The 17,215-nt window shown below is 48.9% G+C and overlaps 7 protein-coding genes across 8 annotated transcripts; 2 read left to right on the plus strand and 5 right to left on the minus strand.

Annotated features, from left to right (window-relative positions):
* Window positions 1-843: 843 nt before the first annotated feature.
* Window positions 844-4,690, minus strand: spd-2 (spindle defective 2). The gene is made up of 3 exons (XM_017174369.3): window positions 4,509-4,690; window positions 3,605-4,445; window positions 844-3,538 (listed from the first exon to the last, which is right to left on the minus strand). Exons 1-3 carry the CDS (start codon window positions 4,669-4,671, stop codon window positions 967-969), a joined length of 3,576 nt encoding a protein of 1,191 aa, XP_017029858.1. The 5' UTR covers window positions 4,672-4,690; the 3' UTR covers window positions 844-966.
* Window positions 4,691-4,804: 114 nt separating this feature from the next.
* Arts (Artemis) lies at window positions 4,805-9,033 on the plus strand. Its single transcript, XM_017174331.3, has 6 exons — window positions 4,805-4,940; window positions 5,407-5,579; window positions 5,640-6,762; window positions 6,815-8,068; window positions 8,134-8,351; window positions 8,416-9,033. Exons 1-6 carry the CDS (start codon window positions 4,875-4,877, stop codon window positions 8,840-8,842), a joined length of 3,261 nt encoding a protein of 1,086 aa, XP_017029820.1. The 5' UTR covers window positions 4,805-4,874; the 3' UTR covers window positions 8,843-9,033.
* LOC108079832 (ADP-ribose pyrophosphatase, mitochondrial) lies at window positions 9,032-10,279 on the minus strand. Of its 2 annotated transcripts, XM_017174333.3 has the most exons (3): window positions 10,132-10,279; window positions 9,576-10,006; window positions 9,032-9,510 (listed from the first exon to the last, which is right to left on the minus strand). In XM_017174333.3, exons 2-3 carry the CDS (start codon window positions 10,004-10,006, stop codon window positions 9,096-9,098), a joined length of 846 nt encoding a protein of 281 aa, XP_017029822.1. In that variant the 5' UTR covers window positions 10,132-10,279; the 3' UTR covers window positions 9,032-9,095. The 2 variants fall into 2 exon arrangements, with proteins under 2 accessions (XP_017029822.1, XP_017029821.1); XM_017174332.2 differs by lacking the exon at window positions 10,132-10,279 and having other exon boundaries at window positions 9,576-10,106.
* A 1,030-nt stretch (window positions 10,280-11,309) lies between these two features.
* Window positions 11,310-12,281, minus strand: Prosbeta6 (proteasome beta6 subunit). Its single transcript, XM_017174127.3, has 2 exons — window positions 12,114-12,281; window positions 11,310-12,045 (listed from the first exon to the last, which is right to left on the minus strand). Exons 1-2 carry the CDS (start codon window positions 12,200-12,202, stop codon window positions 11,427-11,429), a joined length of 708 nt encoding a protein of 235 aa, XP_017029616.1. The 5' UTR covers window positions 12,203-12,281; the 3' UTR covers window positions 11,310-11,426.
* A 157-nt stretch (window positions 12,282-12,438) lies between these two features.
* On the minus strand, window positions 12,439-13,961 carry Su(P) (prostaglandin E synthase Su(P)). The gene is made up of 3 exons (XM_017174439.3): window positions 13,148-13,961; window positions 12,687-13,093; window positions 12,439-12,628 (listed from the first exon to the last, which is right to left on the minus strand). Exons 1-3 carry the CDS (start codon window positions 13,885-13,887, stop codon window positions 12,537-12,539), a joined length of 1,239 nt encoding a protein of 412 aa, XP_017029928.1. The 5' UTR covers window positions 13,888-13,961; the 3' UTR covers window positions 12,439-12,536.
* Window positions 13,962-14,039: 78 nt separating this feature from the next.
* LOC108079906 (protein anon-73B1) lies at window positions 14,040-14,485 on the plus strand. Its single transcript, XM_017174440.3, has one exon. The coding sequence runs from the start codon at window positions 14,142-14,144 to the stop codon at window positions 14,385-14,387; it is 246 nt and encodes an 81-aa protein (XP_017029929.1). The 5' UTR covers window positions 14,040-14,141; the 3' UTR covers window positions 14,388-14,485.
* A 282-nt stretch (window positions 14,486-14,767) lies between these two features.
* On the minus strand, window positions 14,768-17,185 carry Mo25 (calcium binding protein Mo25). The gene has a single exon (XM_017174405.3). The coding sequence runs from the start codon at window positions 16,741-16,743 to the stop codon at window positions 15,724-15,726; it is 1,020 nt and encodes a 339-aa protein (XP_017029894.1). The 5' UTR covers window positions 16,744-17,185; the 3' UTR covers window positions 14,768-15,723.
* Window positions 17,186-17,215: the final 30 nt, after the last annotated feature.

Genomic DNA, 17,215 nt, shown 5'->3' on the forward strand with positions numbered 1-17,215 from the left:
AGCAAAAAATGGCTCTGATTCAAATTATTATATCCCTAAAGAGGTATTCAAATGTAAATATTTATTTCTAATTTTATATGATCATTTTGGGGAGAATTGATGTTTAAAAATATTATAACTAAGTACAAAAATATGATATCTATCCATATTTTTTGGGAAAATTGAAGCTTAAAAATATCATAGCTACGCCAAAAAAGCATTAAATTCGATTCGGAAAGCTTTTCTATGCTAGTTTTTTCTAGGTTAACAAAACTGCATACTAAATTTAATTAAAAAAAAATTAAGAATTTTGTCGATTTTTGAAAATTTTAATGATGTAACCCCTTATAAAATTTCGCAAAAATGGCCAAAAAATCGATTTCTTCCGGACATGTCTAGAAAGATTCCCCTGTTGATGCTGATCAAGAATATATATGGTTTATGGGGTCAAAAATGATTCCTTGACATAGAAAAATATTATTTTGTATTATAAAATCTAATTTTTTATATTAAAAAACTTCTTAATTTTTTTAAAATTCAAAATATCATAACTCGGCCAAAAGAGCATTAATTTTAAATCGGAAAACTGTTCTGTGCAAAATTTTCTACAGTTAATAAATCTGCATACTTCATTTAAAAATTTTGAAAATTCAATTTTTTATCAAAATCAAAAATTTTAATGATGTAACCCCTTATCAAATTTTGAAAAAATGACAAAAAAAAAAATGTTTCTAGACATAGCTAAAAAGATGCGCCTGTTAATGCTGATCAAGAATATACATATATGCTTTATAGGATCGGAAATGGATCCTTCATGGCTTTGCAAGCTTCGGACTGTAATTATTCTAGGAAAACACAAAATAATTAATGATAAACATGCAAGGGTAATATTTATTTAAGACTTTTCCTTATTCTTCAATTACATTTCTCTTTGAACAATACAACTACAAAAGAGCAAACGCATTAAGCGCAAATAGGCACAAATATTCAAAACTTAAAGCTAACTGGAACATTGATGCGCTCGTTCTCCATGGACACGGTGATAAGTGGTTCCTTCACCAGCACGTCTGGGCGTCTGGGCGAGCGCAGCAGCCGCACCTCGATCTCCGCCTGTCCGCCATCCGGTGCTACATAGCATTCGCTGGGATTGATCCGCACCAAATCCGGGACATTGCAGTTAATCTCGATGAGCTGGCGGGAGCTGAAACTGTTGGTCACCGACAGAGTGGCCACTGAAACGTCGCCGCTACCCAACTCCAACGAAGCGGGCTGCACGGACCAGTTGCGATCCATGGGCATAATGGTGGTGGTGTCCGCCTCCAACAGCTCGTCCACTGGGTCCAGGAGATGGCTCTGCGTGGGCGTTGGCGAATTGGCGGCACAGATGGTCCGGAATAGAACAGTCTCATCAGCCTCGGGCAGAAACAGCAGCGAGTTCTCGGCCGACTCGTCGAAATCTCGATTCAGGGTGAGTGCCACATCGATGATCCTCACCACGGTAACCAGATCGAGTATGAATTCTGGCGGCTCGTTGAGCATTCCAATATTTCGGACTGCCTGCTCTTCGGGAAAGCTGCTCCAAATGCTGTCCAACATCGGTGAGGTGAGCTTTTCGCGCTGCCGCCCACTCATCCGCTGGACCAAGTTGCGCATGCGCTGTCTGTTCGGCTCATCGCCGCAGAAGATGCGCATGTTGGCCAACGTCAGCACCTGGGCGGTCTTCTTCAGTATGTTCTTCATGTCCTCGCGATTCGGCCGGAAGACGATCTGGATGTTGGCCTCGCTGTTTGGCGGTAGAATCATGCGGCTGGGCCGAACCTCAAAGGCCTCGCTCAGACGCAGCTTCATCAGCACGGTGGAGTCCACAGAAATGCCCACGAAAGCGGTCAGCGGCCCCTTGTTTTGGAACCGCAAGCTGGCGGTCAGCGGTCCGGCGGACAGGTCGCAGACATCGCCAATTGTGAGGAAGCTTGCACCCACGGGACCCTTGAGCAGACCCTGTATGGCAATGGACGCACTGCCTCCGTAGCCGTAGAGAGGTATCTCCAAAGCCGGCTGACTGCTGCTGGTTTGCGATCCAAGCGGAGCATAAAAGGACAATGCTCCAATGGCTGCTCCGCAAACAGTGGGACAGAAATTGATCATCACCGAGCGGCATTCCATGGCCTGCAGAGTGATGGTGCTGCTGTCGCCGCCCACAAGCTGAAAGCCGGGTCCCTGGATGCCCAGACGGATGACCAGGCGCTTGTCCGCCGTATTCTTCACCTGCATGGACTTGCGCATGTCCGTACGCAGTTTGGTGCTGCCCCAGCACAGGCTGGTATGCGTCACCTTCAGCGGCAGTAGCTTCCCATCCCGGTGGCTGAACTCGCTGGAGTTGGAGGAGCGTGACAGGCTGCGTGGAATAGTAGTAGCCGAACCCCCCGGTCCTCGCCTTCCGCCGGTTGTATAACCGCTGACAGTGGAACTGGCCTCGCTCCCCGCCGGCGAGGAGTTGGCTTTGCGGGCAGCTCCGCTTGTTAACTGGCGGCGCTCGGAACAGGTGGTGCTGTCCAGCAGCGGCGAGGAGAGACAACTGCGAGGCGAGGACATGGGTGAGAGGTTCTTGGCCAGATTTGGCGATATGCCAAACTCGCGATCGGTGGTAGAGGCCACCGCTGCATCGCATCCATCCAGGCGGGTGCTGCTTAGGGAGTTTGGTTTGCGGGGTAGCAGACCCGCTGCCACGATCGAGACCCTCTTCGGGTTCACTGGCGTTTTGTCATCGTCCTCGGTTTCGTCTTCGGTGCCGGTCAACGGACGAACTCCATCGCTGCTCGCCGGACTAGCAGTTCTGGGCGAGATTTTGGTGCGTTTTACTCGCCGATTTGGATTCTTAATCGGAGTCGAGGGCCACTCATCGATGTCCGCCTCGGCTTCCACGGGATCGGTATCGGCACGACTGATGGTGATTTGCGGCTGGTCCGCCAGCGGGCTGAGCGGCTTGCGGGAGATGCTCTGCTGCAGGTGGCGGAAGTCCGTCGAGTTCAGCACGGAATCTGTGAAGCTCATGGTGTCAGTGTGTTTAGTGCTGGAGCCGCACAAGGTGCGGTTCTCCTGGTTCTCCTTGTTCTCATCTTCGCCTTCCTCCTCGTAAGGATTACCACGACCGTGCTCCCACAGCCGGTTCACCACATCCACAGTGGATGTGTCTGAATTGACATCGAGATCCCGTAGAGCTTTGTCAATGGCCGAGAGACTCAGGATCTCGGAGCTTGAGGGCGGACGCCTGGTCTCCGCCTGCATTGCAGTTTGAATACGATCTTGCTGCATCTTACGCATCAGGTTGCGCCCCAGATTGGAGTCCGCAGTGGCCTCCGCCTTGGTGTACGTCTTGTTGTCCGGCTGCGGTGTCTTCAAGCCGACGTTGTCGAGCGACTGATTGCGATTCTGTTCCATTAAGGGAGGAGCAGGGCGCGACCTATCGGGGCTATCATTGTTGACAATGTTCCAGATATTCTCTGAGCGCGTCTGGAAGTAGTTGCCCAACGAGAAGTCCGGATCACCGGCCAAAACCGAGCTGAAATCAAACAATTTACCATATTAGTGAAAATAAAATATTTAATAGCCAATCCTTATCACTTACTTGGACACGGAGGTCTCTATGTCCGATGTGGGCGGCGGGGCAGCTATCTTCTGCATCGCCTGCGTGCTCATTGTGGCCGTCGGCATGGCGGTGAACTCCTGCGCCCAGGAGATCTCGCCCAGCACTAGCTTAGACTGCATCAGCTCAGCGGGCGCAAAGCTCTCGTCCAGCTGAAGGCCTTGACCAGCGCCTGCCGCTGATACAGAGCCAAAGGAGAATCCGCCGCCGCCGTTCAAACTGAGGTCACTCATATCCGCAGTGCGAGGTAAGCTGCGCGAGCAGTTAAAGGAGTCGGTGAGGCTGCTGGAATTCACCCGCGATAGATGATAGCTGGCCTCCAGCTGACTGGTATCCTGCAGCTTCTTCTCCAGCAGCCGAGCCTTCTCCACAAACGAGGACTTGAGTATCTCGGCTACAGAAAGCGAGGGCTTCTCTGCCCTGCGGCGCTGTTTCTCGCCCTGGCAGAGCGTCGACCTGCCGGTGATCTCGGCGGGCTCAAAGGAGATATTGGTGCCCTTCTGGGCGGGCGTAACCAGAGCAAAGGAGCCGCTGCTGTTCAGATCGATGGTCTCATCCGTAACCATCTCCGAGATATTCGTGCTGGAGCGTGGTTTCATGCCAATGGAGGCCGCCTTTGCTTGGCTGGGACGTGCTGTTCGAGGCACATCTGCCGGAGCAGCAGAGTTCGCCTTGGCTTGACTGGGGCGCAATGGTCGGGGCTTTTCCAAAGTCTCCAAGGCGCGCATGCGCTCTGCACGCAAACGCTCGTGGACTCCGGACGTCTCCCGGCTGGCCGGGCTCCTGCGTGGGCTCTTGCTAAAGCTGGAAAGGTCACCGAAGACTGCGAAAATTGCCAAATTACACCGCATTCCAGGCATTCCTGCAGAAGCACACCGCTGCTTACCCTTGAGATTGTCCATGTTCAAAATTCCCAGAGAGTTCTGGTCCATGGAGCTGCCATTGCCCAAGCTGCCGCCGCTTTTGTCCATTCCGCGTCGTCCTTTTGCAGTTGTTTCGCACACAAACGTAAACAACAACGAAAATGGCGCGTTGCTTAGTTTAAACATGGAGTCGATAGGCAGCCGATAAGTCACAGGGCTGAGCACTTGTATTTTCGATTTCCGATTGTCAAAGTTGTCAGTGTTTTTCCATCCCTACGGGCGGCAAAACGTGCACGATCTCTCGTCCCTGGTCAGTTTTTCGCGAATTCTCTCCCGGCAACAGAGGACTTTCATCTGGTTTTGGATTGGACTCACATAAAGCAGCAACGATGGAGCAAGCTATGATAGAAATTATCAATGGGCTCCTGTGCACCGACACAGACAAAATTCGCGCGGTAAGTATAATGTTGAAATTAATAAAGGGGGGGAATGTGGAGGGAGCTTCGAAAGGAGGTTATCCTTTGCGTCCAAGGCGCCGCCATTGCAGGCACAAACTGGCATCCCCCTTCCCCTAAGGCCTAGACTCCCGTTAACTCAGACCGCGTGGCTCAATTAGCATTCCCGCAAACTTCTATATGTACTTTAATGTCTCTGTATATAGGCAGCGAAATTATTAGAGGAGGGCGGCATGTGCACATTCCAATACGGGTGCGAATGTGTGGAATGTGTCTATGGCACAGTGGGCCTTATTCAGGCTAATGATGGATAAATTTCCGAATAAATAGCTACACATGAAGATACCACTGTGCAGGTGCCTTATTCGTGATAATTCAGGGAATTGTTTATGTTTTATTGTTTATGCTAAAAATATGCGGCCATATTGCCATAAAACAACATTTTTCATTCCTTCCTTCCACACAGTCGACGGCCGCCTTGATGAAGGCCTATGAGACACCAGAGAGTCTGCTTTGTCTGGTTCACGTTGTAAACACCAACAAGGAGACCCAGATACGCCACTATGCAGCCGTGCTCCTGAACAAGCGCCTCTCGAAGCTGCGCCAGTGGTTGACGGTTCCCGCTGAGCACAAAGCCGCGTAAGTTCCACGCTCATCCCTCTTAGCTGAAACCCTTATTTTTGTATTCCCTCCCCTCAGCATCAAGCGGGACATGCTGCAGGCCCTCGTCGCGGAGGAGGAGAAGAGCGTGAGGAACGCTGTGGCCCAGTTTGTGGCCACTTTGGTGAAGCATGAGGCGGACAAGACTGGCTCTTGGATGCCCGAACTGCTCAACTACATCTTCGAGCGCTGCAGCAGTGCTGATCCCAAGGAGAGTGAACGGGGCTCCTCGACCTATGCCACGCTAACGGCCGCTGCACCAGATCAGTTCAGCGTCCACATGGAAACCATTTGCCAGTTGTTCTCCAACGTTCTTTTGGCTGCAGAGACTCAGGGCGACCTGACCACATCCACCGTGTCCAACATGATAACGGGTACCAGCTATTTGCTGCCATTTATTGCGGGTAATACTGCCACCGAGCAGACGGTAGTCAAGGTCTTGCCGCTCGTCACCAAAGCCCTGCAAGCGATCGCCCTGAAGGGTAACCCCGAGCGGTTTCTTGCCGTCTTTGATATATTCGACAGCATGGTCCAATATGTTCCCCATCTGCTCACCAACGTAAAGCTGGTGCTGGAGTTCTGTTTGATGACGGCGAGCAATAGACAGATTGAGGATGGCATTCGCGTTCCGGTGATTGCCTTCCTCGGGAGTCTGGTTCACACCAAAAAGAAGGCTATTGTTAAGCAGAAGCTGCTGGAGCCCACCCTGGCCGTTATCTTTGAGATAATGTGCACCGAGACTGATCCCGATGACGATGAGGATTACTTCGTAGACGAGAGCTCCAACCGTCCGCTGACGGCAGCTATGCAGACGCTTGACCTGCTGGCCATTCACATGCCGCCGGAGAAGCTAATTGCACCACTGCTGCAGCTGCTGGAGCCGGCCTTGCAGAATCCAGACCCGATGCGCAGGAGCGCCGCCTACCACAGCATGGGCATGATAGCCGAAGGCTGCTCAGAGACCATAAGCCACAAGTATCTGAAGGTAATGCTGAATATCATCAAGAGCGGCATCGTTGACAGTGCGCCCGAGGTGCGTGTGGCGGCATTCTTTGCCCTCGGACAGTTCTCCGAGTACTTGCAGCCGGAAATTGCCAAGTATGCACCGCTGATTTTGCCAGTGTTATTTGACTATTTGCACCAGCTGGTAGTGGAACTAAGGGTAAGCCTTTAAGCCGATTCTTTTTGTATATTTTACAATATTTCTATCACAGGGTGGACAGCCGGAGCCAAAGAGTGTCAGTCGCATGTTTTATGCTTTGGACACCTTTTGTGAAAATCTAGGAGAGGAAATTGTTCCCCATTTGCCCATTTTGATGGAACGCCTCTTCGAGATACTGGACCCCAAGAATTCAGCAAAGATTCGGGAATACGCATTGTGCAGCGTTTCCAGTGCATCCGAGGCAGCAAAGGAGCACCTGGCGCCATACTTTCCAAGAATATTCGAGATTCTAAAGACATTTCTGCTTAAGGATGTCTCAGAGGAGATGGCACCGCTGCGGCTGCAGGCCATCGATACCCTAGCTTCGATTACCCGCGTCTTGGGAAAGGAACACTTCCTGCCGTTGGCCAATGACACAAAGAACTACTGTCTGATGATGCTGGAGGAGGGGCCTAACGATCCGGACTTCCGTCGCGCTATTTACGGTCTGATCGGCGCTCTTTCTTTCGTGGTTAACGAGGGCATGGCCGAAGTATTCCCCCAGGTCATACCACGGCTTATTCAAACTGTGATTTCCACCGAAGAAGTTGAACTGTGTCTGCCCGACAAACCAGAACGGGATTTAATTATTGAGGCGGCCAGCGCCGATGATGAAATTGATCTTGAGAATACCGACGACGAGGACGATGACGAACTGGATGGTTACCAGGTGGAAAATGATTTTATTGTTGAGAAGGAGGTGGCCATTTCCACGCTCCGTGACTTTGCCGCCGAGACTGGTGCCGCCTTTGCCCCCTATCTTCAGACAGCCTTTGAGAATGTTTACAAGACACTTGACCATGCCGCCGATGACATACGGACAGCATCCGCCACCGCCCTCTGCGAGTTTGTGGCTGCTCTCAACAGGTCGGGTGACACGGCCGGTGTAACTCGCGCCTGCGAAATTTTGATACCAAAGTTCTCAGCAATGATGCGCAACGATGAGTCCGAGGAGGTGCTCGTCCATCTGCTCGATGAAGTGGGTCAACTTTTCAGGACCAACAAGCAGCCGGCCATGCCGAACCAGGAGTGTGCCGAACTGATCTACGGCTGCATCAGGGACTCGTTCCAACACAAAATGACCTGCCAGTTTAATGACCAAAGCGGCGGCGGCGGCGACGACGATGATTCGGAGGAAGAAAGCGAGCATGCCGATATGATTTTGGAGAATGCCGCCAATCTGGTGGCCTCGTTTGGCTTTGCCCTTGACCCGCAGACATTCTCGCTATACTTTGGCCGTCTATACCACTTCTTGGCCCAAAAACTGGTAAGTACCGGCGACTGTTTAGTTTGAAAGCCATAATTAATACATTTTCTATGTGGATTTTGCAGGCCAAGGCCAAGAAGAACGATCAGCCGGAGCACAGGGCGTACATTTACGGAACTCTGGCGGATTCCTTCCAGAGCCTGGGCAGCTGTTCCGCCACATATTTTGACACTGTCTGTCCCCTGTTCCTCACCGGGGCCAACGATACCGATCCCAAATCCCGCCAGAACTCATACTACGCCCTCGGGGAGTTGGTGATGCATTCCGAAGAGAAGTCATTTGAGTGAGTCAACGCGTACAAGATTCTGTATCTTGGAAATGTATATAATTATAATTCCTTTTTACAGGTCATATCCAACGATCTTGCAAACCCTTTCCGATGCCATCGCCAGGGAGACGGCTCCCTCGGCTTTGGACAACATTTGCGGAGCTGTGGCGCGCCTGATTCTGACCAATGTTCAGGCTGTGCCGCTGATTGCCGTTTTGCCAGTGTTTCTCTCCCACCTGCCACTGCGCGAGGATTTCGAGGAATACGACGCTGTGCTGAAAACGTTTCACCTGCTTTACACCCAGGCTGCGCCCAGCATTGTGGATCATATCGAGCAAATGCTGTACGTCATTCTTCAGGCTCTGCAGCTGAAGCAAATAACCGACAAGGATGTCATCAATAACGCCGTGGAATTCGTCAAGGTGGTGCGAGCCCACCATCCGGACAAGTTCAATAATGTGGCCAACTCGAACCCAGAGATGTGCCAGTTTGTGCAGAGCCTGTAAGCCAAGAACCACCTGTAGCATTCACAACACACTCAACTCTAGTTCGATTAATGCATGCGCATCCTTTTTCAAAATTGAGAGTTGGGTTTGTTTTCTATGAAATGTTTTTTAATTTGTAACTCACCCAGTGGAACCTATGGTTATATGATTATGGTCTGAAATCAATAAAATAAAGAAAACGAAAAAAAGGATGTTTTATATTTATTTATCAAATTCTTAACTAGGACAAATATAAATCTCAAATGTTGTATGGCTACCAGTGTGCATTCCGAAGGATAACCACTTCCCGAACGATATCCGCATGATTGGCGTGCAACTTGAGTTGTGAGTCCACGTCCGTCCAGCGCACATTGGTGGCATCATCGCCGGCCATTAACTCCAATTGGCCCACCTGTTTGCCATCCTCGTCGTGGAAATTAAGAGCCGTTGTCTCCATCCAGGCGTTGTCCGTGTTCCGAAAGTCATCCACATAGCCGCTGTATACGTGAACACCGCCTTCGCGGAAAAACTTTTCCACCATGTTTGCCTTATCCGTGAAGTTCAAAGCCTCCTCGGTGAATTCACGCTTCAGGGTGACGCTTACATTCTCGCCGGGATCAACCATACCGCCAGGAATGGCCCACAGTTTGTTGTCCGATCGCTGGATGGCCACCATTTGAATGATGTTTCTAAGTATATAGTTGAAATGGAATTGAATGGTATTTATTGTATGCACTTTTTTCCGTAGACCCACTTGCCGGTGGTTGAGTTGGCCACAATGGCTCCCTCGGCGTCCCGCTTCCAGCGCGTCACGATGGGATCAGCGGCATGGTTGGGACCCCACCTGCCCAGTGAGCCTCGGCCACTTAGACCGGTGCGTCCAATCGGATTAAGAGGCAATCCGTCCTTTACCTCGTAGGCGCCGTGAAAGGATTCCCGGTTTACCTGGCCATCAAGCTGATTCCACTGCGGATAGAACGCTTCGCTGGGCAGCGGTGGATCGGCCCAGACTTGTCCGCCGATATGTGGCGCCGTATACACCGGTGGACAGTAGTCCGCATAGGGAGCCGACCAGAAGACATGGTCATCGGATACCGGGAAGCGGAGAACGCCGCTGCGCGGATACATGTTGTTGCGACACATCAGATGGCGAAAGATGCCCGGCTTGACCAGGGACGCCATCATCTTGGTGGCGGTCGTTGAGTTTTCCAAAGGCAAAAGCAAGCAAAGCAGAGTTAAGAGCGCAAAGTCGAAGTTCGTCATTGGACTGAGTTCTAGCAAAAACCTTAAATTAAAAGTTGTTTACTTACAGTTGAGGGTAACGAAAAAGGTTTTTTTCTTTGGTTTAATTTTTAAATGTAAAATGCTAGAAAAGTACCAGTTACAATGCACTTTTTTAAGTGATAGCCTAAATTTTAAAATGTATTAAATAAATTAAATAAAAGGTTGCATTACTAAAATGCAGTACTACAATTTTTACCGCAGGTGTAGTTTGCAAAGTGCGGGGATGCAGAGAAGAGAGCTGGTCACACTGCACTAAAAGACATTTTTTAAACACTTGCATTTATATATATATATTCTTGATCAGCATTAATAGGCGCATCTTTTTAGTCATGTCCGAAAACATTTTTTTTTTGTAAAATAACACCTAAATATAGATTCAAAGTCTCCGCTAACTTGCGCCGGCTCCTAAAAGGTTTGAAACTTGGACTTTTTATAACAGTTTATACCAGTTTTCGGTCGCTTGCTGCTGATTTCTGTTCGCCTGGTACCCCAATTTGGGAAACGGACAATTTGCATGGAAATGTTCGGAAATTTGGATGGGCTGCTGTAGGGATGTTGTTGTAAAAAGGTTGTTGTTGCCATAAGCTGTTGTTGTCGGCAACAAATAGGTATAAATATAAAAGGTTTGAGTCTCCGCTAACTTGCGCCGGCTCCCAAATGGTTTGAAACTTGGACTTTTTATAACAGTTTATACCAGTTTTCAGTTGCTTACTGCTGATTTCTGTTCGCCTGGTACCCCAATTTGGGAAACGGGCAATTTGCTTGGAAATGTTCGGAAATTTGGATGGGCTGCTGTAGGGATGTTGTTGTAAAAAGGTTGTTGTTGCCATAGGCTGTTGTTGTCGGCAACAAATAGGTATAAATATAAAAGGTTTGAGTCTCCGCTAAATTGAATGGAAATTTTTGCTCACTTCCATCAGTGATGCTCACTTCCATCAGTGATGCTCACTTCCATCAGTGATGCTCACTTCCATCAGTGATGCTCACTTCCATCAGTGATGCTCACTTCCATCAGTGATGCTCACTTCCATCAGTGATGCTCACTTCCATCAGTGATGATCACTTCCATCAGTGATGCTCACTTCCATCAGTGATGCTCACTTCCATCAGTGATGCTCATCTGCATCAGTGTATACTCTTGTATACCCTTCCTAATAAATTGTCAACTGCAAGGATAAACGAACTTCGGCAAGTCAAAGTTAGCTTCCTTTTTTGTTGAAATCTCAAAGATTCAGTTTATTAGAATTTGTGTTGTTATTTCTGGTAATTACAAAAATTTTATGTCCTCTAACTTAGCACTGCCTTCACCCCAATGCCCAGCTTAATCCTGGCGCAGCTGCAGCACCTTTTCCTCGATGCCATCCTTGGTGATGACATTGATCAGCACAGAGTCTCCAGTGTAGATGTCGCGCTCGGCGGCGGAAATGAAGGTGTCAGAGGCGACGGCCACAGCCCGCTCCTTGGTGAGCGGAGGAAGCTCGCCGGCGGGCAGGTTAATGTTCTTGTGACCGATCTGGTTATCGAGAACCGGCTGCAGCAGGGTGCCGGCAGAGCCGCCAGCCCGGTAGGTGGCCCGTTCACAGTGGCCAATGGGATCGTATGAGTAGACAACGCCTTTGCCGTCCTTGTCGATCCCGGCCAGAATGTTGGACACATAGTAGGGGAAGAAACGGCGGTTGTACATGGTGATCGAGAGCATCTGGGCCACGGCATCGGTGGTCATTGTGCGCAGATGAGTGTGCTCGTAGCTCTGCATGCGCACCTTCATCAGACCGGTCAGCGAGAGGGTGTCCGCCCAGCAGCCGGTGGAGCCGAGCACCGTCTTGGGCGATAGCTTGAACAGCTTGCTCTGGTTGCGCGAATGGATGTTGTAGCCGCTGCTCAGACGAGTGTCCGCCGCAATCACCACGAAGTCGTCCCCGGCGATGGCCACAATGGAGCTGCAAGAGGGAACCTCCAGTCAGACGCGAGATCTCAAGCCGGCGTTTCGGGAAAGGGGGAAACTTACCCGCCGTTGGACTCGTAGGGCGAGAAGTCCGGGTGCTTAACGCCGGGCACCTGGTAGTCCGGGAACTGTTCAAATCCTAGGCTGCTCATAATTATGTTTAAATTGTCAGGCGAAAAACGAACGAAATGATTTGCAAGTTTCCAGCGACGTTCTCAAAATCAGTGTGGCAGTTAAAAATTGGCTCTTCCCCTAAAAAATCTCAAAAAACTTAAGTTTGCCCCTAAAAAATCCACACCTGATATCCGAACCACTTCTGATACTCGAACCATATCTGATACACGAACCACATCTGATTAGCATTTTACTTATTGGAACAACCAATTAATTTGTTTTCCTTTTATTTATTTATTAAAAAGTATATATATTATTGAACAGTGGGGTTTTTTAAACAATCTTTGGATAAAACTGGTGCAGATGGTCTTCTTAAGCTACTGCTTTAATGCCCTCGACCCGTTCCCTGACCAACTGTCCTCGGTTTTTCTCCACAATCGCCTTGACATCATAAAACCATTTGCCTGCGGAAAAATGTATAAATAAATATGACATTTTTTTCGAAGAGAGCTTGAGATTTACCAATGCTGGTGTTTTGCAGACTATCCTTGAACGTCTGACAGCCCTCCATGCTGCTGAGCACGCCAAACACGGAGAGATCCGCCAGGCTTGGCTGCTTGCCGCCCATGAATTTGGTGTTGCGCTTTTTCAGCTCTGCGGTCCACTGATCTAAAGCGTCGTACATATGCGACCGAACATCGTCGGTTAGGTTGTGGCGCCGCTTCAGCATCTTGGCAATGGCCCACATGGCCGTTGCGCCGCAATAGACCATCATGTCGCGCTCCCATTTGGGAAAATACACATCCCATTCGCCGGCCTGAGAGAACCATTCGAATGTCTCCAAGGATTCGCCCATGGTCTGGTAGCAATTTGGTGAGATCAGGTGCACTAGATGGTTATCGGCCCAGGTTCGCCACTTGCGATCGAGCCTGGAAATAAATCAATCATATTAGCCAAGTTTAGGAAATCTTTGATGTACTTACTCCTCAGCCTCCTTTGTCACACCCTTGGGTGTGTGGTCGCGATACATAAGGAAGTATTTATTCAATATGTCCAGCTTCTTTTTCCCATCGTCGTCGAAGAATGAGGTGTGCGGATAAAACTGCGCCAGCTCTCCGATGTCTGTGCGCTTGTCCTGTAGATAGGTGGCGATCAGCGATACAATAGCACTGGAGTCCACCATTTGGACATATCGCCCGTCCTGCTGGCGGATGAGGACCATGGGCACTTTCTTCACCGACGACCAACGGATGTCCTGCCGGAGAACAGCGTCCACTTCGACCACAGAATAAGATATGCCCATGTAGTCGAGGAAAGCTCGCACTTTGCAGCAGAAGGGACATGTCTGGAACTGGAACAGGACGATGTCGAGGCCGGAAGTGTCCTTGGGATTAACGTATCGCTTGGTTATCCGCACCCCCGACGGTAACCCATCCACGCGCGCCGGCTTCGTCTCCTCGTGTTCCTTGTGCGAATTTCCGTCCGTCCAGCGGGTGTAGAAGGTGTATACGGATCCTGTGGCCGCTCCCACCACAGCCCCCAGCAGGCCCAACTTGAAGGTGCCATTGGTTTTTCTGGAACCGCTGCCGCCTTCTACCGCTTTTGCGAACTGGCGTCGAGTGAATGCTAGCTCCTTGTGTGGCCTATTGGCTAGCAGGCGCAGAGCTCGGCTGCCGCTGCCTGCTGGAAGGGCTGTGGCAGTCGCTAACCGAAAGCAGGACATCCTTAAAACTTGACTTATACTAAATATTATGCAAAAACTAGTGACTGATTTTGCCTGCCGCGACTAGAATTCGCTGGGGATGGGAGGTGGTAATTATCGATAGTAGCAATTACCGATAGTTACAACCAGGGCTGGACATGTATGTAGCTATCCCATCTCTACTCAATACAAAAGATACGCAAACAAATCCGTTGAACTCTGTTGTGTTTTTTTGCCATCCTTGCGAATTTGTTTATAATCAAAGCCGAAAAGCGATGTCGGCTTCCGCTGAGAGCCTGGCGGCGGCCGCATCATTAGACACTGTTGGCGACGAGGACCTATTTAGCCTGCTTATACGTTACGGGCTGTATGTGGGTGCACTTTTCCAGTTTGTTTGCATCTCAGCTGCCGTATTGATGGCGGCGGATGACGGGAGCATGGACACCGGGGAGGTGACGGAGCCGGGAACGCGAACGCGACTGCACAAGATTCGCAAGCTGGAGAAGAAGAAGCGACGCTAGTCAGGATGGCACACCCACCCACCACTTTTATACATATATTTAGCTTAAGTACACTCGAATGCATTTATTAGTAGAAAAAATAAAAATGATAAAAAACAGCTGTGCGGGTCTTGATCGTTTATTTTTTATTTAAAGCAAATAAAAAATATATTTTTAAATAATTTGAATTATTGTAGTTAGATTTTTATACCTATAAAACAAAGAAAATAGCGAGCAACCGATAAATAAATATATTTTTTAACTATAAAAACATCAATATGACAACCCTACTGGCGACGTTTCTTTTTCACATGACTCAGGTCGGGGAAAGCTCTACGCCCCCGTGCTTCCCACCACCCCTGCCCCTTCCCCTTCCACCCACCTAGCAGTAAAAAACTGACTTAGTTTGGCTGTTATCTTTAATTTGGGAATAATATAAATTATAATAATCGTATAGTTATTATGTTGCTCGCAATGTTGTTGTTTTGTTTTACTTCCCGTTTTTTAACTATGTACGTATGCATGTGTGTGTTGTGTGTGTGTGTGTGTGTCTCTGTGTTTTGAATGCTCTCTCTCTCTCTCGCTCGCTCATTCTATATATATATATATAATGCTTGTATATATATATAATAGAGTCCATGCCAAAGGATGCACAGACAATTATCACTATGAATTATTATTCTTATTATTATTATACGGTATTTAATTTCCATGTTTTCTTTTCTGTTTTTTTTTTTCATGAATTTTGCGTGGAATTACATTTTTAAGTCAAAACTCATTCAGTTTCGTTTTTTTTTTCGGGGGCGTGTGGGCAGAGGCTGAGGGCGTGGCAGGTTCAAAGGTGGAGGAAGGGATAGTTTTTAAAAAACTCTAGAATTTCTGAATACAACAACTAAGTTATGTTTAAATAGGAATCGAAAAATGGGCAGAGGATCAGATGGAATCATCAGAGGATATAGGGAAGAGGAGGCTATGTTAAATTCGCAACTCTCTTTCGGTTCTTCGGATTTTGTTCGGGATTTTCTTTAGGCTTTACGCTCTATTTACTCGTACTTTAGCTCTTTGTTTTTGTTACTATTTTGCTTTATCGTTATTTATCAGTATCATCAGTGTTGTTGTTGTTGTCTAAATTATTGTTTAGTTACTCACAAGTGTAGTCATCATCGTCACAAAATATAGTATATATAATATATATTTGCTTTAACCCACACACAAAAAAACATGTTCGTTCATCCTGCTAAACCCACCAATCGCTCCACCATCCGTTCTCCAATCTCCGTTCGGTGCTGGCTCTTCGCTTGCCCCCGGGACGCAGCCAAAGCTATAGCTGGGAGGAGTTGGACGGGTCCAAGTCCAACTAAGCCTCTGGCAGCGGCTTCAGCTCCTTTATCTGCTTGATCAGATAGGCCTTTTCGTCGTTGAACTGCTCGTCCTCTGACCGATCCGTGTGAAAGTTGGTGAGGAAGTCGACCAGCTTCGTCTGGTTGCGCAGCAGGATGTCCAGGATGGGCTTCGGCTTGTTGGGGTTCGCCACAAACACCTTGAAGACGTGAAACGCCTCAAACTGTATGTTCCGCGACTTCTCCTTGAGCATGTTCATCATCAGCTTGAGGTTCTCCGGCTCGGAAATGTAGCGCGTCATCACGGTGAAGTTGTGCCGGTCCAGCAGCAGTTCGCCGAGCAGCTTCAGGCTCTGTCGTCGCGTCACATAGTTCTCCGAGTTGAGCAACCGCTGATAGTGCTGCGAGAAGAACTTGTCATAGTTGGCGTCCAGGAACTCGGCACAGAGCAGCTTGTGGCGTGTCAGAAGCTCTTTGAAGGTGGAGAAGGCATCGCTGGCAATGTCGAAGGTTGACACCTCCACGTACCGGAAGAACTTGAAGAACTCGTCCGAGTGCAGCATGATCTTGGCCAGCGCCTCATACCGGGCGCACTCGCGCAGCATTGTGCCCGAATTGAGGGCAATCTCCGGATGCGCGTCCTCGTAGCCACCCATTAACGTGAACAGAATTTCCGGCTTCGTGCAGATGTACTCGACGGTGGGTGACCGCGTACCGATCTGTCGGCGCAGCACATTGTTGAATATGAGCGCCACATGCTTCTTGCCCTCAAAGTCGATCCTGTGCAGGTTCTGTATGAGCAGCAGCAGCAGGTTGCTGTTGTACAGCTCCTGCGAGAGCTGCGCCACCACATAGTCCGCCGGCGGCTCGGCGTCACTGCTGCCGTACAGCATGTTCTTGATGGACACCAAATTCTTGCTGACGTCCTCTTGCGCCTTCTCCACTTTGCGGTCGCCCGCCTCCAGAGCGTTGATCGCCTCCTTTAGCGACTTGACCAGCTCCACTGGCGACTTCTGTGACTTCCCGAACAGTGGCATTCCGCTAACTGCTTTTCTCTCTTCAAAATAGAGTTCTTCTTGGGATTTCGATGTGTGTCTTGTGTCTGGTGGCTCGTATCTTTTGCTGATTTTCTGCTACTGCTGCCGATGGTGACGGATGCTACTGCTGTTTCGGGGCTCGCTGGTTGTGGTACCTTCTGTGGACGTGGCTTCGTTGCCCAATTACCGACGACGGAGACGCGGAAAACAAATGCTTGGCAATATTATCACGGTGTAATATTTCTATTATTATATATTATTTCGTCTTTTTCTTGTCTTCTAGGGATGGCAAACAATTTCGATTGGCCGTCGGTTCGATAGTTGTATCGGAATGTCGGCTGGACGATAGGTGTTGGTAAATGCCATCGGATCAACGATTTACAATACTAGCTTGGATACCAAAATATACCAAACAGAAAACGGAATTTTTTGAAAATGTAAAAAAACGTTACATTATACAATTTCACAAAGA

This window comes from Drosophila kikkawai, chromosome 3L (genome assembly GCF_030179895.1).
Source record: "Drosophila kikkawai strain 14028-0561.14 chromosome 3L, DkikHiC1v2, whole genome shotgun sequence".
Taxonomy (NCBI): Eukaryota; Metazoa; Arthropoda; class Insecta; order Diptera; family Drosophilidae; genus Drosophila; species Drosophila kikkawai.